Source organism: Palaemon carinicauda, chromosome 30, assembly GCF_036898095.1.
Source record: "Palaemon carinicauda isolate YSFRI2023 chromosome 30, ASM3689809v2, whole genome shotgun sequence".
In the NCBI taxonomy this organism is placed as follows: Eukaryota; Metazoa; Arthropoda; class Malacostraca; order Decapoda; family Palaemonidae; genus Palaemon; species Palaemon carinicauda.
In genome coordinates this window covers 32,091,633-32,117,508 of record NC_090754.1, presented here as the reverse complement: position 1 = coordinate 32,117,508, position 25,876 = coordinate 32,091,633, and the positions used below count along the sequence as shown (strand labels likewise).

The window sequence follows — 25,876 nt, the reverse complement described above, 5'->3', positions numbered from 1 at the left end:
TAAATTCTAAATTAAAGGAACTTTTTATTTGGAAAACCTTTCAGTTCTTTCCTTTAGCCATATAACATGTTTTTTTTTGACGATATATAATTGGGCTCTTCTCTCAGGTGCGAAATCAAGAGAGAAAGAGAGAGAGAGATAGAGACGGAGGGAGAGAGAGGAGAAAAAACGTTCCGTTCAAGCGGGTAACGTTGTTCTCGTGTCACTCTCCTCCCTAGTCGCTGTACGGGGAAGAAGGTAAAACGTTTCTAGGGTTTTATTCTTGTCCCCAGGCTATGTGCGGTGAGAGATTGTAAACGTAGTTTAATTGAACTAGTGTTTAGTCTCTTTCCCAGCCACTGAATTCTTTATCTTTATATGTTTTCTGTTTTTGCTAGTATTAATGAGCTGCATTATACAACTGTTTTCGCAATTACTACCTTTTAATGAAGGGTAGAATTGCGTGTTTCAGGTAGAAATCAGTAAAAGTTTCGATTTCAGTGAAATAAGTGCAAAACAGAAAATCGAAGTGATAAAGTGATATGCGCAAAGTGTTACAGTGTTGCGTCCGAGGGTTCGTCTGTTCGTGCCTGTCGTTCACCTAGTCCGGGACCTCTTGCAAGCTCCCAAGCCCAGGGGAGAAGTAATGTCGAACGACTTATGGGTTCGTCAGGCCTTGATCAACGAACAGACGTTTCCCTCCGTGGTTTCGGGCGTATCTACCCAAGATCGCCCCACCCACACAAAGACGAGAGAGCCCATTTACTTCTCGTCTGCGGAAGAGGTTTCTCGTAAGAAACCATGGACCAAGGTCTCGCAGCTTATTAAGCGCAAGTCGGTCCCTTCCGCGCAAGTCCAACGGCCCAGTTGTAGCCACTGGGTCAGTTCGGACTCGCTGCAGTCTTCCGACGACTGCTCACCTCCTAAGAGAGGCAAAGCGGTACCGCAACAGGCAGTAACACCGTCTGTTGCCGCACCTGCTACTGTAGACCCTAAGTGGTCTTTGCTACAGTCTATGCAGACACAGTTAGCATCTTTTATGCAGGAGTATCGTGCGGAGAAGGTTGACGCTGCACCCGTTAGCCTACAACCAACCAAGGTTGTGCGTACAGTAGACGCTGACGCTACCTGCTCCCGCACTCCGCCTGTGAGAGTTCCACCACCCATGCGCAGTGTACCCTGCCAGCCGCACGTTGACGTTCACAGACGCACGCTACCCTCCGTTGACGTTCGCGAGTTACCACAACAACAGGAGGGTGGAGTTAAGTAGCTTTGTTTTGACGCTGTGCGTCAACCTCCGCATTCTAGAGTTGTTTTGACTGCTCAGTATAGACAGTCAAAGCAGTCTCGAGTGAACACTGTATGTCCTCACGCTCCTGTTGTGGTTGACAGTTCAGTTGTTGACAGTTCACAGTCTATCAAGCAGTTACATGACGTTGCCTTCTGGTCTGCTACTAATGCACCAGTGCTGTATGTCCTCACGCACCTGTTGTGGTTGACAGTTCAGTTGTTGACAGTTCACAGACTGTCAAGCAGTTACATGACGTTGCCTTCTGGTCTGCTACTAATGCACCAGTGAGAGACTCACTGAGATAACCTAGCTTATCGGACAAGGTTCCTGTAGATGAGAAAGTGCTGTTCTCCCTCCTACTGATATTCCTTTGAGGACTCTGTCATTTGGAGAGGAGCCTTAAGCTGCTTAGCCTCCTATGGACTTTAATTAAATCATGATGATTTTTTTTTAAGGATCTTCGTCCGGATCTTGTAACTGCTGCTCCTCGTTCGCCTAAACGTCAGAACTTACACTAGGCCTAGCTACTTCGAAGCCGTTGTTGTTAAGCTAGTGCTCTCTCGCTCTCCTAGAGAGCGTTACGTTGGCTAGGTGACTGGTTTTTGCACCAGGAGGAGTTTTAGGGATACAGCCTTTGATTTCCCTTCTTTTAAACTGGCTTATAGAGCGAGAGTCTGATAGGACACGAGAAAAGTTCTCGGCTTGGAAGTTCATGCCTCTGCCCAAATAGACTTCTCAATTCTGGTAGACTCGCCCTGGCGCCTAGCCAGGAGACGCTCCAAGTTGTTTACAGGTCAACTTCTCAGCTTTTGTCGAGCCTTTGAAGTTTTGCTGTACTATTATGTCACACATAACAAGGCTTCCAGGGATGGTAAATGGTTCCGCCTCAGTCGCTAACCCCGTCTGTTGCCACACCTGCTCCCGTAGACCCTTAATGGGCTTTGCTGCAAGACATGCAGTCCAAGCTTGTGTCCTTGATAGAGGACTTAAATGCGGAGAAGAACCTTCTGGCCAACAACCTTCCAACCGGTTGGTTGTACGCCCTGTTGCGCTGAGGTATCCTACTCGCGTCTGCCAGTTGAGGTGGTTCCTCCACTGATGCGACCCAGTGTGGGTTGCCAGTCGCACGTTGGCGTTAAGCGACGCTCGGAGGTGGTTGTTGACGTTCAGTGTGTCACTAGGAAGACGTTCAACAACCAGCAGAGGTGACTTGTTGTGACGCAGTGCGTCAACCTCAGCAACCCGGTAGGGTGTTGACTGCACAACCCAGCAGTCTAGACAGTTTCGGGTTGACGCTGTACTTCCTCGCGCACCCATGGTTGTTGACAGTTCACAGACTGTGCAGCAGTGCCATGATATTGCGTCCGGCTCCGTCACGCATCCACCAGTGCGACCGGATTCAGCGAGTCAGACGTTGCCCACTCCGTTGCCGTTTCCTCATCAGTTTCGGATGAGGAACCTCTGATGAGGACGTTGCTGAACAAGACGATCAGCCCCCAGCCCTGCTATCCATCCAGAAGATGCTGAAGAAGGAACGCTGCCCAGTCAGGCTGTGGATGAGTCTGGTAGGGATACTGTCATCCGTGGATCAATTTGTGTCACTAGGAAGACTACACCTCCGTCCTCTTCTATACCATCTAGCTTTTCACTGGAAAAAGGACAAGACGCTAGAAGCGGTCTCGATCCCGGTTTCCGGAAAGTTAAAGTCTTGTCTGACTTGGTGAAAGGACTATATTAACCTTAGAGAGGGTCTTCCCCTGACTGTTCAGACTACCAACCACGTTCTCTTCTCGGACGCATCGGACGTAGGCTGGGGTGCGACATTAGACGGTAGGGAATGCTCGGGATTATGGAACTCGAGTCAAAGGACAATGCATTTCAACTGCAAGGAGCTACTGGCAGTACGTCTGACCTGGAAAAGCTTCAGGTCTCTCCTTCAAGGGAAAGTGGTGGAGGTGAACTCGGACAACACCACGGCTTTGACGTACATCTCCAAGCAAGGAGGGACCTACTCTCTGACATTGTACGAGATCGCAAGGGACCTCCTCACCTGGTCAAAAGGTCTAGACATTTCAATAGTAACGAGGTTCATCCAAGGCAGCCAGAATGTCATGGCAGATTGTCTCAGTCGGAAGGGACAAATAATTCCAACAGAATGGACCCTCCACAAGGATGTATGCAAGAGACTTTGGGCCACCTGGGGCCAGCCAACCATAGATCTCTTCGCAACCTCGATGACCAAGAGGCTCCTAATATTTTGCTCACCAATCCCGGACCCAGCAGCAGTTCATATAGATGCCTTTCTACTAGATTGGTCACATCTAGATCTATATGCATTCCCTCCGTTCAAGATTGTCAACAAGGTACTGCAGAAGTTCGCCTCTCACGAAGGGACAAGGTTGACGCTAGTTGCTTCCCTCTGGCCCGCGAGAGAATGGCTCACCGAGGTACTTCGATGGCTAGTAGACGTTCCCAGAACTCTTCCCCTAAGGGTGGACCTTCTACGTCAGCCACGCGTAAAGAAGGTACACCAAGGCCTCCACGCTCTTCGTCTGACTGCCTTCAGACTATCGAAAGACTCTCGAGAGCTAGAGACTTTTCGAAGGAGGCAGCCAGAGCGATTGCTAGAGCAAGGAGAACATCCACCCTTAGAGTCTACCAATCGAAGTGGGAAATCTTCCGAAACTGGTGCAAGTCAGTATCCGTATCCTCGACCAGTACCTCTGTAACTCAAATAGCTGACTTTCTCTTATATCTGAGGAAAGAACGATCTCTTTCAGCTCCCACTTTCAAGGGTTACAGAAGCATGTTGGCATCAGTCTTCCGTCACAGAGGCTTAGATCTTTCCAACAATAAAGATCTACAGGACCTCCTTAAGTCTTTTGAGACCACGAAGGAGCGTCGTTTGGTTACACCTGGTTGGAATTTAGACGTGGTACTAAGATTCCTTATGTCAGACAGGTTCGAACCGCAACAATCAGCCTCCCTGAAAGATCTCACCTTAAAGACTCTTTTCCTGATATGCTTAGCCACAGCTAAAAGAGTCAGTGAGATTCATGCCTTCAGCAAGAACATCGGATTCTCATCCGAAACGGCTACATGTTCTACAACTTGGTTTTCTAGCCAAACACGAGCTGCCTTCTCAGCCTTGACCAATATCGTTCGATATTCCAAACTTATCGCATGGTTGGAAATGAACTAGAAAGAGTCTTATGTCCTGTAAGAGCTCTTGAGTTCTATTTAAAAACCTTTACGAGGCCCGTCTGAAGCTTTATGGTGTTCAGTTAAGAATCCATCTTTGCCTATGTCAAAGAATGCTTTATCCTATTTTATCAGACTGTTATTACGAGAAGCTCATTCCCATCTGAATGAGGAAGACCAAGCTTTGCTGAAGGTAAGGACACACGAAGTTAGAGCTGTCGCAACTTCAGTGGCCTTTAAACAAAATAGATCTCTGCAAAGTATAATCGACGCAACCTATTGGAAAAGCAAATCAGTGTTCGCGTCTTTTTATCTTAAGAATGTCCAGTCTCTTTACGAGAACTGCTACACTCTGGGACCATTCGTAGCAACGAGTGCAGTAGTGGGTGAGGGCTCAACCACTACAATTCCCTAATTCTATAACCTTTTTAATCTTTCTCTTGAAATATTTTATTTTTGTTTTTGGGTTGTCCGGAAGGCTAAGAAGCCTTTCGCATCCTACTTGATTTGGCGGGTGGTCAAAGTCATTTCTTGAGAGGCGCCTAGATTAGAGGTTTTGATGAGGTCCTTTAGTATGGGTTGCAACCCTTCATACTTCAGCTCCTAGGAGTCGCTCAGCATCCTATGAGGATCGCGAGGCTCAGTAAGGAAGACGTACTTAAAAAGGCAGAGTAATTGTTCAAGTCGACTTCCTTACCAGGTACTTATTGATTTTATGTTTGTTATTTTGAATAACTGCTAAAATGGAATACAAAATACTTAGCTCTTAATGTAACACATAATGCTGGTCTCTACCCACCCCCCTGGGTGTGAATCAGCTATATGATCACCGGCTAAGTTTAATATTGAAAAATGTTATTTTCAATATTAATCTTACTCGATAATCATGTAGCTGTCAACTCCGTTGCCCGACAGAATTCTACGGAAGGGATACGCCAGCGATCACTATACAAGAAGGGGGTGTACTCACCAGCGCCACCTGTGGCCAGGTACTGCAGTACTTCTTGTTGACACCACCTCAATTTTTCCTCTGTCGTGCTTCCGGCAAGACCTACATGGATACGCTTATAATTTTGGAGTCTTGTTCACGGTTTTTGGTGAAGTATTGCTCTAAGATTTCAGCTTTCGCTATACAGGAAACTTGTTTCTTAGCTTAGATAGCTTTTAGATTGATTTGATTAATGGTTAACGATTTTTTTGCTTTAATTGGAATCCCCCTTGACTGTTCTTTGATTCAAGATGTCCGACCTTCCTCAAGCTCCTCCCCAAAGACGATGTAGGACTTGTATTAGGCGTATTCCGAAGGCCTCGGTTGATCCTCACACCGTTTGTTCCGACTGTAGGGGAAAATCCTGTCAGTTGGAAGATCGATGTGAGGAATGCGCCGGACTTTCGGAACTTGATTTTGTTCGATTCCTCAAGTATACCACTAAGTTAGAGAGAGAGAGAGTTAGGAGGAGTTCGGCTCGCTCTTCGCTTTATTCCTCACCCCATGATCCTCAACCTTTTCCTCCCCCTGTAGTGGCTACCCCCGATCCTACTATTTGTGCTCAGCCTGATATGTCTGATGTTTTACGTGCCATTCAGGCTTTAGGTGATAAAGTGGAGTCGGTAGTGAGTGACCACAAGTTCCTCTTGGCAGACGTCAAGGAACTTAAAGTGAAAAGTGCAGTGGGAAGTGGTAGTGCCAGTGCTGTGCCGAGTGCTAGTGTCAGTGTCAGTGTTGTGCGTGAGGGTACTTCTGTGCGTGCCAGTCGTCCTCCCAGTCCGGGACCTCTTGCAAGCTCCCAAGCCCAGGGGAGAAGCAATGTCGAAGGGCAAAAGGGTTCGGCAGGCCTTGATCGGCGCACAGCAGTATCCTCGGTGGTTGCGGGCGTATCTTACAGAGATCGTCACTTCCACTCTCAGACGATTGAGCCCTTATTTTACTCGTCTGCAGAAGAATTTTCGGGGAGAAAACGCTGGACTCAGGTCTCAAGACCTCTTAAGCGTAAAGTCCAGACCGCACGAGTTGTACAGCCCGGATGTAGTCATTGGGCTAGCTCTGACTCGCCGCAGTCATCAGGTGACTGCACGCCTCCTAAGAGAGGTAAGGCGATGCCTCAACAGACCTCAACTTCTGTTAAGGCTCTGCCTCAACAGACCTCAACGTCTGTTGATCCCAAGATGGCTTTGCTGCAGTCTATGCAGTCGCAGCTTGCGGTATTGATGCGTGATTTTCAGGCAGAGAAGGTTACACCTCCTCCTGCGAGCGCTCCTCCTCCTCTATGCAGTCCAGTCTGCCAGACGTACGAAGTTGAGGTTCCTCAAGCTACCTCCATGCGTGAGCTACCGCGTTGGGAGTTGCCAGATACCAGCGTTGTGCAGCAACCTCCACCTTCCTTGAGACAGGAACCTCTTACCACGCGGCAACCTCCTCAACAATGGGGACAGGAGTCTTATGCCTTACAACCTCCTCTACCTTTGAGGCAAGAGTTTCTTGCAGTAAGACCATCCTCGAGGCAGCAACCTCTTGAGGTACGACAACCTCTGCCATCCTTGAGGCAGCCACCTCAGCTCTCGCAGCTGATACCTCCCCTTTCCTCGAGGCGAGAACCTCAACTCTCGAGGCAAGCACCTCAAGAACCTCAACTCGTGAGACAGGAGCCTCTTTCTGCGCAGCCGCCACCTCAACTCTCGCAGCACCCACCTCAAGAACCTCAACTCGTGAGACAGGAACCTCTTACTGCGCAGCCACCTCAACCCTTGAAGCAAGCGCAACTCTTGAGACATGAACCTCATGCAATGAGTCAGCCACCTCAACGCATGCATCTACCTCTTTCTCCTCAGCTTGAGCAGTCTTTGCAGCCTGAACCTCAGGTTTTACTACAGTCCCCTCTCACCACGCTTGCTCCCCAGACTCCCGCAGAGCCTCCTTCTTCCCAGCCTCATGACTTTGTCATTACCAGCCCTCATCCTCTTCAACAGAGACTTGAGGATGAATCCACAAGTGTATATGCACCCGCTTGTCAGGATTCTGCCGTTCAGCATACCGCTGTAACTTTACCTCTCGCTTCTCAACCCTCAGGTGATGAGGTTTCTGAGGAGGAAGCTGCGCACCTGGACGATCCCTCTTCTGACGTGGAGGAACCCAAGTCGTTACCACCCTCCATTGACTTTCGCAAGGTCCTGGCTCTTTTCAGAGAAGTTTACCCGGATCACTTTGTGTCGGCTACCCCTCGCTCTCCTCCATCAGAGTTTTCTCTAGGCATGCAACCTGTTAAGTCTGCCTACACTAAGCTCGTCTTCGCTAGATCTTCTAAGAGAGCTTTGAGAATGTTAGGGGACTAGTTGCAGTCCAAGCAGCAACTAGGGAAGACGTCATTCATGTTTCCACCTACTAAGCTGACTTCTAAGGCGGGCGTATGGTATGCCACAGGAGAGGAACCAGGCTTGGGAATCCCTGCCTCTGCCCAGGCTGACTTCTCAAGTTTGGTTGACTCTCCACGAAGGTCGGCTATGAGGCGCTCTAAGGTCTGCTGGACCTTTTCTGACTTAGACCACTTCTTAAAGGGAGTCTTTCGCGCCTTTGAGATTTTTAATTTTCTCGACTGGTGCCTGGGGGCCTTGAGCAAGAAGACTGCCCCATCTGACAAGGACTCGGCCATGCTTATAATGTCCTGTATGGATAAAGCAATTCGCGATGGTTCCGGCGAACTTGCCTCCATGTTTGTTTCGGGAGTACTCAAGAAAAGGGAACAACTTTGCACCTTCCTTTCCACTGGTATCACCTCTTGTCAAAGGTCTCAGTTACTTTTTGCTCTGCTTTCTAAGTTCCTGTTTCCTGAGGACCTTATCAAGGAATTGTCTGCGGCTCTTATTCAGAAGGACACTCATGACCTTGTGGCCTCTTCAGCACGTAAGGCTAAGGTTGCTCCTTCGGTTCCTAGAACTTACCGCACCCCAGTGGCCGATACTCCTGCTACAAGATTTATTCCGCCCTTTCGTGGCAGAGCCCCCAGCCGAGGAAGTACCCGTCCAGACGGTTTCAGGGGCAGGTCCAAGAAAGGTCCCAAGCCTTCGAAAGGCAAACATTGACTCTCCTCCTCTCCAGACAGCAGTAGGAGCCAGACTCAAGATCTTCTGGCAAGCTTGGGAAAGAAGAGGTGCAGACGCCCAGTCTGTCAAGTGGCTAAGGGAGGGTTACAGGATACCATTCTGCCGCAATCCCCCTCTGACCACTTCTCCCATTAACCTCTCTCCCAACTACAAGGAAAAGGACAAGAGGCTAGCGTTACACCAAGAGGTGTCGCTCCTGTTACAAAAGGAGGCAGTGGTGATAGTCCGGGACCATCAATCCCCGGGCTTCTACAACCGTCTCTTTCTGGTGGCCAAGAAGACAGGAGGTTGGAGACCGGTGCTGGACGTCAGTGCGCTCAATGCTTATGTCACCAAGCAGACGTTCACTATGGAGACGACGAAGTCGGTCCTAGCAGCGGTCAGGCAGGAGGACTGGATGGTCTCGTTGGATCTGAAAGACGCTTACTTTCACGTTCCTATTCATCCAGACTCCCAACCTTTCCTGAGATTCGTTTTTGGAAAGGTTGTGTACCAATTCCAAGCCCTGTGTTTTGGCCTAAGCACGGCGCCTATGGTGTTTACGCGACTGATGAGGAATATTGCAAAATTCCTCCACTTGGCGGACATCAGAGCCTCCCTTTATTTAGACGACTGGCTGTTAAGAGCCCCCACAAGTCGTCGCTGTCTGGAGAGTCTCAACTGGACTTTGGACTTGATCAAGGAACTGGGTCTTTTGGTCAACTTAAAAAAGTCCCAGCTTATTCCTTCCCAAACCATCGTTTACCTGGGAATGGAGATTCGGAATCAAGCTTTTCGGGCTTTTCCGTCGGCCCCAAGAATCAGCCAAGCCCTAGAGTGCATTCTGAGCATGCTGAAGAGGAACAGATGCTCGGTGAGACAGTGGATGAGTCTAACAGGGACCCTGTCATCGTTAGCCCTGTTCACCGAGTTAGGGAGACTCAACCTCCACCCCCTTCAATTCCATCTAGCAGCTCACTGGGACAAGAATATGACGCTCGAAGCGGTCTCTATTCCTGTTACCAAAGAGATGAAGACTACTCTCATGTGGTGGAAGACCAACATCCTTCTCAAGGAGGGTCTATCGTTAGCGGTTCAGACCCCCAATCTTCATCTCTATTCGGACGCATCAGACTCGGGCTGGGGCGCGACCTTGAACGGACAGGAATGCTCGGGAACATGGAACAAGGAACAGGAAACGCTTCACATCAACTGCAAGGAGTTGCTGGCAGTTCATCTGGCTTTAATGAACTTCAAATCCCTCCTGCTAAACAAGGTGGTGGAGGTGAACTCCGACAACACCACAGCCTTGGCATACATCTCCAAGCAGGGAGGGACCCATTCGAGGAAGCTGTACGAGATAGCAAGGGACCTCCTCATTTGGTCAAGAAGTCTAAACCTCTCACTGGTAACGAGGTTCATTCAGGGCAATATGAACGTCTCGGCAGATCGCCTCAGCAGGAAAGATCAAATCATCCCCACGGAATGGACCCTTCACAAGAGCGTGTGCAACAGACTTTGGACCTTGTGGGGTCAGCCAACGATAGATCTGTTCGCCACCTCCATGACCAAGAGGCTCCCTTTGTACTGTTCCCCAGTTCCAGACCCAGCAGCAGTTCACGTGGATGCTTTTCTGCTGGATTGGTCCCATCTCGAGCTATATGCATTCCCGCCGTTCAAGATCATCAACAGAGTCATTCAGAAGTTCGTCTCTCACGAAGGGACACGGCTGACGCTGGTTGCTCCCCTTTGGCCTGCAAGAGAATGGTTCACAGAGGTACTACAATGGCTGGTCGACGTTCCCAGGACTCTCCCTCTAAGAGTGGACCTTCTACGTCAACCTCACGTAAAGAAGGTACACCCAAACCTCCACGCTCTTCGTCTGACTGCCTTCAGACTGTCGAAAGACTCGCTAGAGCTAGAGGCTTTTCGAAGGAGGCAGCCAGAGCGATTGCCAGAGCAAGGAGGATATCCACTCGTAGAGTCTATCAATCCAAGTGGGAAGTCTTCCGAAGCTGGTGCAGAGCCAATGCAGTTTCCTCTTCCAATACCTCTGTAACCCAAGTTGCTGACTTCCTGTTACATCTTAGGAATGTTAGATCTCTTTCGGCTCCTACGATCAAAGGGTACAGAAGTATGTTGGCTTCAGTTCTCCGCCACAGAGGTTTGGATCTTTCCTCCAACAAGGATCTTCAAGACATCCTTAAATCTTTCGAGACTTCTAAAGAACGTCGATTGTCCACTCCAGGCTGGAATCTAGACGTAGTCTTAAGGTTCCTTATGTCTCCTAGGTTTGAACCTCTCCAGTCAGCTTCTTTCAAAGACCTTACTCTCAAAACTCTTTTCCTCGTCTGCCTTGCAACAGCCAAAAGGGTTAGTGAGGTTCACGCCTTCAGCAGGAACATAGGATTCACATCCGAATCAGCAACATGTTCCTTACAGCTCGGATTTTTAGCAAAAAATGAACTTCCTTCACGTCCTTGGCCTAGATCGTTTGAAATTCCTAGCCTTTCCAACATGGTGGGTAACGAGCTAGAAAGAGTTCTTTGCCCTGTCAGAGCTCTAAAATACTATCTTAAAAGGTCAAAACCTATACGAGGACAATCAGAGGCCTTATGGTGTGCCATCAAGAAACCTTCGATGCCTATGTCCAAAAACGCAGTTTCGTATTATATAAGGCTTCTGATTAGAGAAGCTCATTCTCACATGAAGGATGAAGACCTTGCTTTGCTGAAGGTAAGGACCCACGAAGTGAGAGCTGTAGCCACTTCGATGGCCTTTAAACAGAACCGTTCTCTGCAGAGTATCATGGATGCAACTTATTGGAGGAGCAAGTCAGTGTTTGCATCATTTTATCTCAAAGATGTCCAGTCTCTTTACGAGAACTGCTACACCCTGGGACCATTCGTAGCAGCGAGTGCAGTAGTAGGTGAGGGCTCAGCCACTACATTCCCTTAATCCCATAACCTTTTTTAACCTTTCTCTTGAATGCTTTTATTGTTGTTTTTTGGGTTGTTACGGTAGGCTAGAAGCCTTCCGCATCCTAGTTGATTTGGCGGGTGGTCAATTCGTTCTTGAGAAGCGCCTAGGTTAGAGGTTGTGTAGAGGTCCTTTAGTATGGGTTGCAGCCCTTTATACTTCAGCACCTTAGGGTTGTTCAGCCTCCTAAGAGGAACGCTGCGCTCAGTAAGGAAGACGAACTTATTAAAGGCAGAGTAATGGTTCAAGTCGACTTCCTTACCAGGTACTTATAATTTCATTGTTATTTTGAATAACTGATATGAAATACGGGATACTTAGCTTCTTGATATACATGTACACTGGTTTTCACCCACCTCCCTGGGTGTGAATCAGCTACATGATTATCGGGTAAGATTAATATTGAAAAATGTTATTTTCATTAGTAAAATAAATTTTTGAATATACTTACCCGATAATCATGATTTAATTGACCCACCCTTCCTCCCCATAGAGAACCAGTGGACCGAGGAAAAATTGAGGTGGTGTCAACAAGAAGTACTGCAGTACCTGGCCACAGGTGGCGCTGGTGAGTACACCCCCTTCTTGTATAGTGATCGCTGGCGTATCCCTTCCGTAGAATTCTGTCGGGCAACGGAGTTGACAGCTACATGATTATCGGGTAAGTATATTCAAAAATTTATTTTACTAATGAAAATAACATTTTTCATTAGAAAAATAAATTTTTGAATATACTTACCCGGTGATCATAAATTAAAGTACCCTCCCTTCCTCCCCAATAGAGACCCAGTGGGCAGAGGAGAAAATTGGTTCTGTGTTGACATGGAGTACTTGAGTACCTGCTCGACAGATGGCGCTGTTGATGTACACCCCCACCTGTATAGCGATCGCTGGCGTATTTTGTCCTTAGGTTTTTCTGTCGGGCAGCAGAGCTGACAGCTATATGATCACCGGGTAAGTATATTCAAAAATTTATTTTACTAATGAAAATAACATTTTTCCTAGCTATACAAACCTGAGTCATTTAATGGGATTACTTTTAGTTTCATTTTCTAAGGCCAGACAACTAAAAAGAAATCGGTAGATTACGTCATGCTGCATTGCTAGGCAACTGCAGAGCATTACTGGTACACTTGTATCAAACTCACTCACAACACTTCTGGTCAAAGACTTGCAGGGTGGCCGAGGCGGGACCTTTGGTAAATGACTTGGGTTTGTATAGCTAAAAAAATATAAATTATGTAAAATTTGTAGTTTATTCCTACGTGGATACAAACTTCTTAGTCATTTAATGGGAAGTCTTCCTTAGGTGGGAGGAAGTTTCTGTAAGGTAGAAGGTCTGTCCTTTATTCCCAAGAGGCAATTACTATAGTACAGGTATACCTCACCTTACGTCAGTAATTGGTTCCAGGAGAGGCGACTTAGGTTGAAAATGATGCAAGTCGAATTGACTTGTCTCTGACTTTACTTGTCACTAGGCTAAACCTCAAATAACCATTCACAGTTCTGTATTTTATTTGTAAATGCAATTTGAATAATATATGGTTAATAAGAATCTATTTAAGCTTACAAATAAATTTTAGATTTTAATTTAGTATTGAAAAAGGAATATAATTTCACGAATAAATGTACATCCATGCTTGTAAATGTAGATATTTACAATTTAGCATTTAGATTTTAGACCCTAGTAACAATCTTTATTTTATTAACCTGAATTGGCGCATGCCCAGTAGAAAACCCCTATATTCTCTCAGGGCAAATCTTGACAAGAGTCTATTTTATATTTTATCTCATTAACCCACCTATGCTACTTATGTGAGATAAATTAATAGACTGACTATTTGACTTTTAGAAAAGTAAATGTTTTGAAAGCATTATAAAAAAGTTCAAATCTTCTAATAGTCTAAAATTCTTTACTTAAATTTCGTGCAAACTTATATTGAGCTGACATAAAAAAATTATCACCCCTCTAAAAAACATATAGTAATTTAAAGAAATAGGTAAAAATGTCTTTTTCAAGTTAAATATATCAACTTGTCATAAGGATAACGAGGAAGAGACCCTCGCACTCAGACAAAAGAAAAACCAATGAAAACCACTTTTAAATAAAACCTAACAGATTCAAAAACAGGATTCTATATAAAGTCCTTAGAAAAAGAATTCTGGCATACTCAGCCATAAAGATTAAAGCAAACCCACCTATACTCCGTATTAAACCTAGAAACTAATTCTAACTTCCCCTCCGCAAAGTCAAAAGGTGTGCGGTTACTCTCCGCCAAGCAAGAAACAAACCAAAGAAACCTCAACGGCCCAGCTGCCAATATGAACCAAGAATACCATTAATAGCTCTCAAACAAACCTAAGTCTAAATCCCCATCCAGAAACAATAAACTTAAACAAAATTAAAGCCAATCTCACCTCATAAGAGATAGTCTGTGCTACTGCCTGTAGACAACCTAACAAAGAGTACTTTGAGTTAGAACCTCAACCAGCCCCTATAGAGGAATAAACCCCTGCTCTCATGCAGCACAAAAAAAAAAAGAAACCCAAACTCAAATCTAAAGAGACCCATCTCATAGGGTATAACGAACCAAATAACTAAAGAAACAAACTAAAAATAGGGGAGAAATAGTAAGGAATAAAATTTCTTAATGCAGGAAAAGTCTGCTCTTTAGTAAACAACTTGACCGGATCGGCAAAAAGCTGTAATAGCCTGATATAGCCCACTTTGTTAGGCCCCTTACAGATCTGAATATAACCTAAAAATTTTCGCCCAACAACGTAAGAAAGAAAAAAAAAAAAGTGCCACTAAAACCATAACATGAAACCATACGTATTTTCATGTGATTTTATATCCTTTAATTTTTATTTAGAGTAAACTACCATGTTTTGTGTTCTTCTAACAGTATTTCAGTGATATTATGACTCCAATCCTTGTAGTGGATAGACAAGTCAAAATGACTCAAAACTGGATTTTTATTTTTTATGTATTATTTGTGACAAAAGACGTAAATTCGAAACAGACTTAACTCGAAACAATGCAAGTCGAGGAATACCTGTACTGTACTGTAATAGAAAGAGATCAAAGATGACAAATTCGAAGATAATTTGTATTTTTCCTAACCATACAAACCTTAGCTATTTACATTGGGGTTTACCTTTTAGCGCAGCTGAAATGGCGAGCCATTAGAATTTAACGAGGGTGTATTACCCCCGCGCTAGTTAGCGGGGGGGGGGGGGGGGGGTAGGGGAGTGGTAGCTAGCTACCCCTCCCCCCTTCCTCACACACCGGTGAAGCTCACTTTCACTTAGAGGTAGGACTTGTCTTGGGGGACAGGGCTGGCGGGCAAATATGTGTAAATAGCTAAGGTTTGTATGGTTAGGAAAAATACAAATTATCTTCGAATTTGTCATTTGTTCCGTAACCGAAATGCAAACCACGCTATTTACATTGGGTGACTTACCCCTTCGGTAGGGTGGAAAGTCCCCAGCCATACAGAATCCGAGTGAGTCGCACTCGAGAAAAGGAGTCCCTGCACCTCACAAGTTCCTTGCTCCGCAAGGAACCGTGTGGCCTACATAAGCTTGTGTGTGAAGGAAGAAGTGTGACCCATCCTAGGCAGTTGACCTGGAGTTCCAGAAGGAACTCTGGGTTAGGACGTTCCCAATAACACCTCGTCAGGGTATGGGGGACGCAACAGTATTGACTCAATACTCGGAACACAAGGAAGCATGGTTTACCTGCAGAGGTTCGAGGTCAGCTATGCAGAGACCTGGATGCTGCTTCCCCGTAGAGGGGATGATGAAAAAAGAAGTAAGGGCCAGACATACTTCTTTCGTTCATGCAGACTAAAACCTGATAACAATGCCCTCAACCTTCTGCTACCTGTCCAAAAAGGAGCCTGAGGTTAGACCAGCTGTTGTGTAGCCACCACAGAGCGAAAGAAAACGTATCGAAACTCCTGTGGGTCACGCCCTGCAGGAAGCGGGCTGCGAAGGTCATTAGATGCTTCCAGACTCCAGCTTGTAGCACCTGCGTCACAGAGTAGTATTACTCGAAGGCGGGGAACGTTGCGATGTATCCGACATTGTGCTGTAGGGCGACGAGACGGGGGAGGGTCTGGAGACAGGTCGAGATGAAAGTCCTTGAGTCCGAGTTGAAGAGGTATACTGGTGACTCTCCCCCGCGGCCTTCTTGTGCTCCCAAACCGGCTGCAACTGAGGACAAACTGCAGCTGTTCCCAAAGCTAACCTCTCGATTCCTTTACTGGCAAGAAGGAGAAGGTTTTGGGACATCAGATACAGAATGGAGACTCGAAATCTTGAAGGAATTGGACCGAAGGGCCGGGACCCCAAGATTCTGAGTCTAGCCAGCAACTCAGGAGCGAACCTGAATGTTGCCTTCCCCCATTCCTTAGAAAGGGCGGAGTCATAAGACCAAGAAGATTGCTTACACACTGGCCGCGGCCAGAGTGAGCAGGAGACCCAAGACGGAATACAATCAGAGGCCTGACGTAAAGGGTCTTGAGAAGATCTCTTTAAGGGACTAAAAAGTCCGAGCCATGCTCCAAGTTGGAGGTCTCACTCCGACTAGGGCAGGGACGTTCGCAGCTTCGCATGAGCGAGGAAAGGTCCAGCGGGAAGGAAAAAGTTATTCCTTTAAGCCTGAAGGTCAAGGAAAGGCTGAGCGACAGGCTTCATTGCCGAGAGCGGAAAGGAGTTTCCTCCCGCCGAAAGGCAATAAGATCGTTATTGCTGGAGAAGAGGCCTCAAGGGAAGAGGTATATCTCCCACGACACCAACCACCGAAGACTCTTCACTTCGCCTGGAAGACCCCTGCGGATGATTATCGCAGATGACGCGACCTCCGTCCCGCGACTGTAGCGGGTTGTCTCTTCTTGAGGAGGAGGCGTAGTGTCTCCAGGCATGAAGCCGAAGCGACGCCCCGGCTCATGATAGATGTTGCAGTGTGGTTGTTTGAGTAGCCTGTGTCGTGGGAGAAGCTCTCCCGGGAGTTCCGTCAGGGGAAGCAGAGGGTCCGGAAACAGTTCTGCGCATAGTGCCAGTGGAGCTCTCAGGACCATTGAAAGGTTGACAGACAACCTGGTCTTGTTGAGACCCATTCTCAACAGACAACAAAGGAGGGAAGACGCAGGCATCGATGTTGTCCCACCATCACCGGAGTGCATCTTGCCAGAGTCTCGGGGTCTGAGACTGGGGGGGAAGAACAGCGGAAGCTTAAGGTTCCAAGCTGTCGCGATCCGGTCCCCCAGACCAGGACTTGCTGGTTACTCAAGGCCAAAGACCCCCAGGTACACTCTCTCTACGAGGCTCTGCTCGGATAGTCGGAGAGAACATTCCTCTGCCTGGAATGAGAGAGCCGATGGTGGTATTGAGAGTATCTCAATCATCTCGGTATGTCTACTGCAAGATGCGAAGGTGTGAAAATGCATCCCCTGCTGGTTAGAATACGCCAGAACCATGAAGTCGACGCGTACGGAGCGACTCGGCAGGAGCTGTAGGATCTGTAGAGGGGCCAGACTACGGCCCCTAAGCCTGCCTGAATGATGGAGAGGTATCCTTCAGGTCCTGACCAGAGGCCTGGACCAGAACATGCCCCCCCCCCCCTTTTCTTTGACGAGTCCGAGAACAGCATAAAAAATGTGGGGAAAGGACGAGAATATCCACTCCCATCAAGAGGTTCCATAGGTCAACACCCATTGCAGGTCTAATCGTTCCGTTGGTCCCATAGGGGCCAGAAAGTCCGGTTAATCGTTGCTTGAAACCACCGGAACTCGGACCGCCCCACATGGAACTTATCCTGAGGCGACCGTTCGGAACTATAGACGGGTCAATGAGGAAAAGAGAACTAGGAAACGTTCCAAGGTAGGGCTGAAAGCTCTGCTTGACTGAGAACAGGTACTGCGACTCTCCTCAGCCTTGCCACAGTCAACTGAAGGGAAGGCTTGGAGGAGGTGGCAACAGAATCTGGCGTCCCAAGGTGGTCACCCATCCAAGTACCGACCAGAACCGACGTTGCTTAACCTCGCTGGACGGACGAGAAGCGAGGTTTCCAACGTGGTAAGGCCGTTGACTCAATATCCTGGCTAGATATTCCAGATGTTGAGGCAGAAGAAGAGAAGGCTCCTAGCAAAATACCATGAACCCCCACTCATGGTAAGCATCCGGAAGCTTGTCCCGGCGCTGAAGAAGGTCGAACCCGAGCCTACCGGAGTTGACCAGACCTCCAAAAAGCGAAGGAGGCAGAAGCCTGCACCTGAGCGGCCATGAGGAAAGCAGGGATGCCACGGCGGGATCGCCACACTGCATCTTAAGCAGGAATACCTGCAGTCTAGGCTGAATTCCACGAGCTTCCTGGAAGATGGATGGAATGGAAACTGAAAGTACCCGTCCTTCCGATCCAGGGTCTAAGGAGTCCTGTCGCCTCGTTACCAGTCTGATCGATTCTGCTGTTCCACGGGGTACGAAGTTTGTTCAACAAACTTGATCAGGGCTGAGAGGTCGACTACGGAACTCCCGTCTCAGCTACTTCCTTACAAGAAAGGATCGACTGAAGAAGCCGGGGGTAAAGCCGTCGATGATCCTATGGAGGACCTTCTCCTAAGGCATGGGTCATTCTGCCCAAACGGGCTAACTCTTGCCGACCCTATGGCATAGAGGTTCAGAGACACTGAATTCGCTGACAGAGACGGCAGGCGCGATATCCTTGGCTGATCACAGAGATCGTGCAGGAATGGGCATCGGGAAGCTGTCATCCGGATGAGTAACCTTAGGCATCCTCCCAGCGTGAAACCTGCAAGGGGGGGTGCCAATTCTAGAGTTTGTGAACTCTGCCGCTCCCTCCTGGAGCTCGCGCGATGGTAAATCAATGATTTGCGTGTGGGCGAACGTGGAAGCGCCCATGCGCGGTCACGCAGGAACGCAAACGAAGGTGAGCGAAGGAGCGCATAAGGAGGGTGAGCGTGGTAGGAAGGGCGAGAGCTGGTGGTCGGCGAGCGATAACCCATAGGCGAGCAATGGATACTGCAAGAATTAAGCTGACGTTCGTGCGAAGAAACACCGTCGGTTCGCGCGACGGAACCTCGTCTGTCCGCGCGGGCGAACATTGGAGAGCATGTGCGCGGTCGCGCATGAGCGTAGGCGTGCAGGCACATGGGCGTGCGGTCGCGCGGGCACGTGGACATGTGGCCGCGCAGGCACGTGGGCGCGCGGGTGAGCACAGACGGTCGGGAGACCGATGACGCGTAGGCGGGCGATGGCGCGTTGACGAGCGATGGCGCGTTCTGGCGAGCGATAACCCGTAGGAGAGTGAAAGCGCGTTGGCAAGCAATGGCGCGTCGGCAAGCAATGGCGCGTCGGCAAGCGATGGCGCGTCGGCAAGCGATGGCGCGTCGGCAAGCGATGGCGCGTCGGCAAGCGATGGCGCGTCGGCAAGCGACGGCGCGTTGGCGAGCGGTGGTGCGTTAACAAAAACGCTAGCGCGCAGGTGAAGAATCGCGCGGGCGCGTAGGCGATTGCCAACGCGAGAGAGACTAGTGATGGTTAGCACGCATCGCGCTAACAGAAGGCGCGCAGGTGCATCAGGAATGTGAGCGCTGAAGCAAGCTGTTAATCAGGCGATCCTAGACGGTCAGAAAACTATTGGCGCCCATTGGTGCGTGGCAAAGAAGGGCGCGCAGATGTGCGCTGGCAATTGAAGTAAGCTGGCGCACAGAAGGACAGAAGTAAAGGTGAGCGCTGGCGAGCAGGAGGAAGATCTACGGCAAGACTCAGCTACCGGAGATCGTGGTCCACAGCAGGCGAGCGCTAGATCGCTACTGATGGTGGTCAGGGGAACTGACACGCGTGGCAGATCGATGGCGATCGTTGACGCGTAGGAGATCGCTGACGCGTCTAAGGTCGCTGGTGATCGCTGACGAGCAGAAGGCAACGCGTGGAAGCCTGCGTAGAAGAAGAGTCCTTGACCCAGACCTGAACCGAAGTTCTAGATCGTGAGGGCAAACGTGGGCGCACAAGGCGCGTAACAGGAACAGCAGAGATGATCATCATGAGAGCGCTGACGAACAGGAGAGTGCTGGCGAACAGGAGAGCGCTGGCGAACAGGAGAGCGCTGGCGATCAGGAAAGCGCTGATGAGCAGGAGAGCGCCTGTGCGCTAACACTGAGCAGGAGCAGGAGAGCAGAAGGGCGCGCTGGGGAACTCTGACACGCAAGGGAAGAACCCCCGTGGAAGGCAACCCTTTGCCCTGAAGGGATCGTTGTCCGTCGGGAGACTGATGTCCGTCGGAAGACCGTTGTTCGTCGGGAAGACCGTTGTCCATCGGGAAGACCGTTGCCTGTCGGAAGACGAGGTCAGACTACTGAACATCTGCACCAGGGGCGGAAGATCAAAAAGGAGTTGTAGGCTGCATACGGAGATTCAAAAAGGCGCCTCTTAGCACCCTTATAGGGAGATGAGAGGCCCTTACGACGAGGCGGACGGTGAGCCTTACGGCGAAGTAGGCCAACAGCAACAGCAGCAGAAGAATCCTCCGAAGAGGAGTCTCTATGAGTGTGCTCTCTCGCGAACGAAAGAGAAACACTTCGTAGAAGAGACTGGTCAGCCAGTGACCTAAAAGGAGCAATCCTCTGAAGAGGGGCTCCTGCAGTTGCCCAGCCCCTTGAGCGAAACTGCAGGTGCGACCGTTCAGCACCAAGAGCACAGTCGCACGAAAAAAAAGGCAAGAGAAGAACCCCCCAAAAGGGGAAAAACTCAAGCCTGGACAGGAAAAACTTCCCTCGGAAGGAAAGTTACCCACCAAAGGAGGCAAGCCTCCTGAGAGTTCTAAAATGAACTGGAGAGCTGTCAATCGTCACGGGAGTACTTCCAGTAGAAGGAGACACGCCCCTGATGAAAATCCAAAGGGGAGGCAGCAACAGCCGAATCCCCAGGCCTCAACAAGACAGCTCACACCGTTGCCATATTACAGAAACAAACTAGATCGGTAACTGTAAAAAAATAAAACAAAAATCATTAGTACACATTCATTCCCCCGGGAAGGCTCCGAAGAGGAATCCTGAGGGAAAGGAACAAAAATTACACAACAGGCACGTGCCCTCACAACCACTTACACTCACGGAAGGGGAGCTGTAACCAAAACAGAATTATAACAATTATAATTACGAAACTATGTAATTATGTAATTTAAAAATGAATGAACACTAAAGAAAGAACGAAAACCCCGAAAGGAATCGTTCTACAAGCTGAAAAATTAACAAATACAATTAGATTCATAAACTAATTGAGACAAAACGTACGGCGTAGCAACCCCCCCACACGGGAAGGAAGCTACAAGGGGCGTAGTAAACGTAGTAAAAGGGTGAAAGACCTCAAGAGAGAGAGAGAGAGAGAGAGAGAGAGAAAGACCGAAGTCAAACTCGACCGCAACCCATAAAATTACACCGTGGTGGCCTAAACTGCCGAGGGCTCCACGGAGATATCGAACACTACACACACAACTCTGAAAAGGAAACTTACTGATTTCTATACTCAAATATATATACAAACATGAAAACTGTTTACATACATATTGAGTAAAAGAAAAGTAAGTGATTAAGTAAAGACAAAACAAACAATGGCTGCCAAGCGAGGACAAAGACAGAGACGTCTGTCACAGTCCGAGCCAAAAGTGAAAGTGAGCTTCACCGGTGTGTGAGGGGGGGGAGGGGTAGCTAGCTACCACTCCCCTACCCCCACGGTAACTAGCGCGGGGGTAATACACCCTCGTTAAATTCTAATGGCTCGCCATTTCAGCTGCGCTAAAAGGTAAACCCCAATGTAAATAGCGTGGTTTGTATTTCGGTTACGGAACAATTAAATATTTGTGAACAAATAAAGGTCGGGAACCCGCAGCATTTGGACGAGAAGGCTCCTTCAAAGAGGAGAGCTGCATTGACAAGGCTGAAGAGCCGAAGAGGTGTGTTTTCAACAAAGGCGAAGAAGCACCTCTAAGGCGAAGCGCCGGAGGAATATGGTGGGGTCAACGACCATGGTGACGAACTCCCAAAGGGGCAGGAGGATCAGCAAGCTGATCAGCAGCAGCAGACCTTTGAAGAGAACTCTACTTGCAGGAGATACTTGCTTCCGACTTTGCTCCGCCCCAGACAGAGGAGTAGACTCAGCATGGAGGGGAGCATAGTCTTTGGCGAAAAAAAGCAACAGCAATCGGCGATCGGTGCAATGAGATGTAGAAGATGGAGGGAAGGGACGACAACCCAACACCTGGGGAGGATAACTCTCCTTTGGAAGGGAAAGTACTCCAACCCCTGCAGGCGGACCGCCGGGCAGCGCTCTTTGCTTCCTATCAACAAGCCTTCTTCAAGTTGAAGGTCTGCATCGAGCGATACCTGAGAAAACGTAGCTGGAGCTAGTTCCTCCAGGTAAGCGTGCTGATCATGAGCTGCCTCAGGCGCAGAACAGGAAAGTGACAGCAGATTCCACAAGAACGAATGGTACTGCTCTTCTACATCAGGTATCCTAGCCGAACGAAGAAGGACAGCAACGCTAACTGAGGAAAAATAAAACAAATTATGTAACAAAAAACTCCCTCAGGAGGAACAACTAGTCTGCGGACGGGAAAAGTGTTCACCGAGAGAACAGCCTCAAATTATTGACTGCATTCTCCCTTTCCCAGCCAACATCAACGGGAGAAGGAGAGCGGCAGCGTATAAAACTGTAACAAAACAAGAATTACAATCAGTTAATTCAGCTGAGAAAATTAACTACTGAGGAGAACCACTCAACCCTCTGGCAGGAAAGGGGGGGGACAAAGCTGAAAAATTGAATTAAAAACAGTTATAATTTCACTCAATGAAGAAAACCATTCGGAAGTGCAACTTAACCCGCAAAACGGGAAAGGCGCTCCTCTTGCAGAGTATTCTGCCGGCCGCCCTCATAAAGTGAACGGCGTTGACATTTAGAAAGAGCAAGAACAAAGTCAAGCTCTGAAAGGAGAGGAAGGCAACACTAACAGCTGAATGGAGGAGTATCCAAACTATGACGACTCCCCTGCGGCAGCCGAGTTAGAAGGAAGGCCATCCACCAACGGGATGATCGATGTCCAAGGGAGAAAGGTCGGAAGGGAAGGTTTTCCGTTCTTGAGAACCTGCCATACTAACACTGTCACACAAACAGCAACATTCACTGTAAAGAAAGCTTACAATATATATATAAGAAAATTAGGAATGTTTTCATATACAGTATATAGAAGAAAACATAAGTTAAAATGAAAGATTAATGGCAGTGGAAAAATAAGCGAGGAGGAAGAGTGGCAACAACCGCTCTCCCTCCGAGCCAAAAGTAAAGTGAAGTACAGTCCAGTCACAGGTATATGAGTGAGAGGGGTAGCTAACTACCCTCCTATCCCCCGCTAATTAGCGGGATGGGTAATCAACCCTCGCTAAAATTTAACGGCTCATCCTTTCAGCTTTGTCAAAAGTAAGACCCCTATAAATAGCATAGGTTTGTATTCCAGTTATAGAAAATTTTAGTTTATTATGCACAGACAGAACCTAGGATCACCTATTAAATTGAAATTCTTCATCCAAGGAAAGGGCTCGAATGCAATACAGTACCTGAAACAAGGAAGGCCATTTTTTTTTTCAGATCACTACTAAAGGTTACTGTCCATGATTTGTTTTTTTTCCAAAAACTTTATTTGGAATATGTCATCTCATAGTATTTGTATATGAAGATATATCTCTTTTTATCCAAATAATTTTGAAGTTTTATTTATCTTTAAGAATATCTTCATGTTTAGCAAATCAGGATGACTTTATTTTATATACGTAAGTACCATCTGGTTTGTGGCTTGTTCAGAACATTAAATACAGTATGTATTTTAGTGTAGGCTCTTTACAGATCTATTGCTTTCTCCATTTTACTATATCTATTCCCTGTAATATCTTCACACTTGGCTGTCCTACCTTGTTTCATTCTTCACATTTTAAGAACAAGTTCTGTAAAATTAGCTTCACAGTGTAATAATTAAACGTTTTTATGACTATTAAACTACTCTGTGTTGTCACTAATGTAGCTTTTTCACTTTTAATCACTATTTCATTCTGAGTTTTTTATATTTTCTAGGTGATGGGTCTAAAACAAGATCAAATTGTAGCCAGCCAGGCTCTTGAAAAGTCTCTTCTCCACATCAAGATACGTCATCAGTTTCTTTATAGGGCAGGTCTTTACAAAACTCCAAAGCTTACAAAGGACAGTAATAGTCACAAAATAAATGCAGATTTATCCATGATAACAGACACTTCAAACAAGTTTTTCGTCAACAAGTAAGTAGTGTCAATATATTTAATATAAGCTTGCTGTAAAATGGATTTTGAGCGAAGCGAAAAATCTATTTTTGGGTGAGATAGCCATGTCGTCCTGATGGAAGGTTCCATCAGGACGACATGGCTTGAACCCCCCAAAAATATTTGAATTAGTTTCTGGTTTAGAATTATTAAAATACAAAAGTAACGTACTGTACAATGATTTTTTACAATAAGGTTTCTACTGCTAAATACACAGGACATGTGTTTCCTCATTTATTTTATACAGTACTCATAAAAAATTAGAAGTCTTTTAGAGAATTGGACAGATTTTCAATAATTTAATACAAAATTATTCTACTGACTATAAAACTCAGAATGTGTAGTAGGCTACATGGTAATTTATTTTCAAGTTTTGGTTATATTTGTTTGTTTTGTATTTACAGTAAAACTGTAAAATTGATAAATATCCCATATTAAAGTACATATTGGTTATAATTGTTTTTCACATTGGCTCCTATACAATTATACTTAACTGAAATACAAATTCTTGTATATTTTACATATTGACAAATTTACCATTGAGGTACCAGTTATGGTTACTTGAAATGAGAATACTTACTGTTAGTTACAGTCTTTTGGATACTTTATTATGGACATTAGTGATGGAATTGACTAGTTACTTGTGCACATGGTCTTTTCATAGTGCCTTTTGTCCAGCATGTGCTGTAATGAATGAATTGTTTGAAGTTTGGTTAAGAAAGCTCTTCATTTTGTGGCAACAATGACTATTATTCCATTTGACTTTATTGGCTTATACAGTACAGTATATCTTTATTTCAATTTGAACGTGAGCATGCAAGTGTGCATATCTTCACCCAAAGTTATGGCCAATTTACTCTTAACTTGACGAATGCCCACTCTGAAAAAAAATGTAATTTTTATTAATAAAATAAATTTTTGAATATACTTACCCGGTGATTATATAAGCTGCAGCTCTGCTGCCCGACAGAAAAACTCTACTGTCAAAATACGCCAGCGATCGCTATGCAGGTAGGGGGTGTACATCAACAGCGCCATCTGTCGAGCAGGTACTCAAGTACTCCATGTAAACACAGAACCAATTTTCTCCTCGGTCCACTGGGTCTCTATTGGGGAGGAAGGGAGGGTCCTTTAATATATAATCACCGGGTAAGTATATTCAAAAATTTATTTTATTAATAAAAATAACATTTTTCAATATTAAACTTAGCCGGTGATTATATAAGCTGATTCACACCCAGGGGGGTGGGTAGAGACCAGCATTACTTGTTTACATTATTATGAGCTAAGTATTTTGTATTTCATTTTAGCAGTTATTCAAAATAACAAACATAAAATAAATAAGTACCTGGTAAGGAAGTCGACTTGAACAATTACTCTGCCTTTTTAAGTACGTCTTCCTTACTGAGCCTCGCGATCCTCTTAGGATGCTGAGCGACTCCTAGGAGCTGAAGTATTAAGGGTTGCCACCCATACTAAAGGACCTCATCAAAACCTCTAATCTAGGCGCTTCTCAAGAAAAGAATTTGACCACCCGCCAAATCAACCAGGATGCGAAAGGCTTCTTAGCCTTCCGGACAACCCAAAAATGTTATTTTTATTAATAAAATAAATTTTTGAATATACTTACCCGGTGATTATATAAGCTGCAACTCTGTTGCTCGACAGAAAACTCTACGTTCAAAATACGCCAGCGATCGCTATGCAGGTAGGGGGTGTACATCAACAGCGCCATCTGTCTAGCAGGTACTCAGTACTCAATGTAAACACAGAACCAATTTTCTCCTCGGTCCACTGGGTCTCTATTGGGGAGGAAGGGAGGGTCCTTTAATATATAATCACCGGGTAAGTATATTCAAAAATTTATTTTATTATTAAAAATAACATTTTTCAATATTAAACTTAGCCGGTGATTATATAAGCTGATTCACACCCAGGGGGGTGGGTAGAGACCAGCATTACTTGTTTACATTATTATGAGCTA

The 25,876-nt window shown here is 46.7% G+C and overlaps 1 protein-coding gene across 1 annotated transcript in view; it reads left to right on the top strand.

Moving 5' to 3' along the window:
- LOC137622974 (transcription termination factor 4, mitochondrial) overlaps positions 1–25,876 on the top strand; it is a 67,797-nt gene that overhangs the window by 23,565 nt on the left and 18,356 nt on the right. Inside the window, exon 4 of the mRNA XM_068353586.1 lies at positions 23,672–23,871. Within this exon, the coding sequence (XP_068209687.1) occupies positions 23,672–23,871 (200 nt within the window). The remainder of the gene's footprint in view (positions 1–23,671; positions 23,872–25,876) is intronic.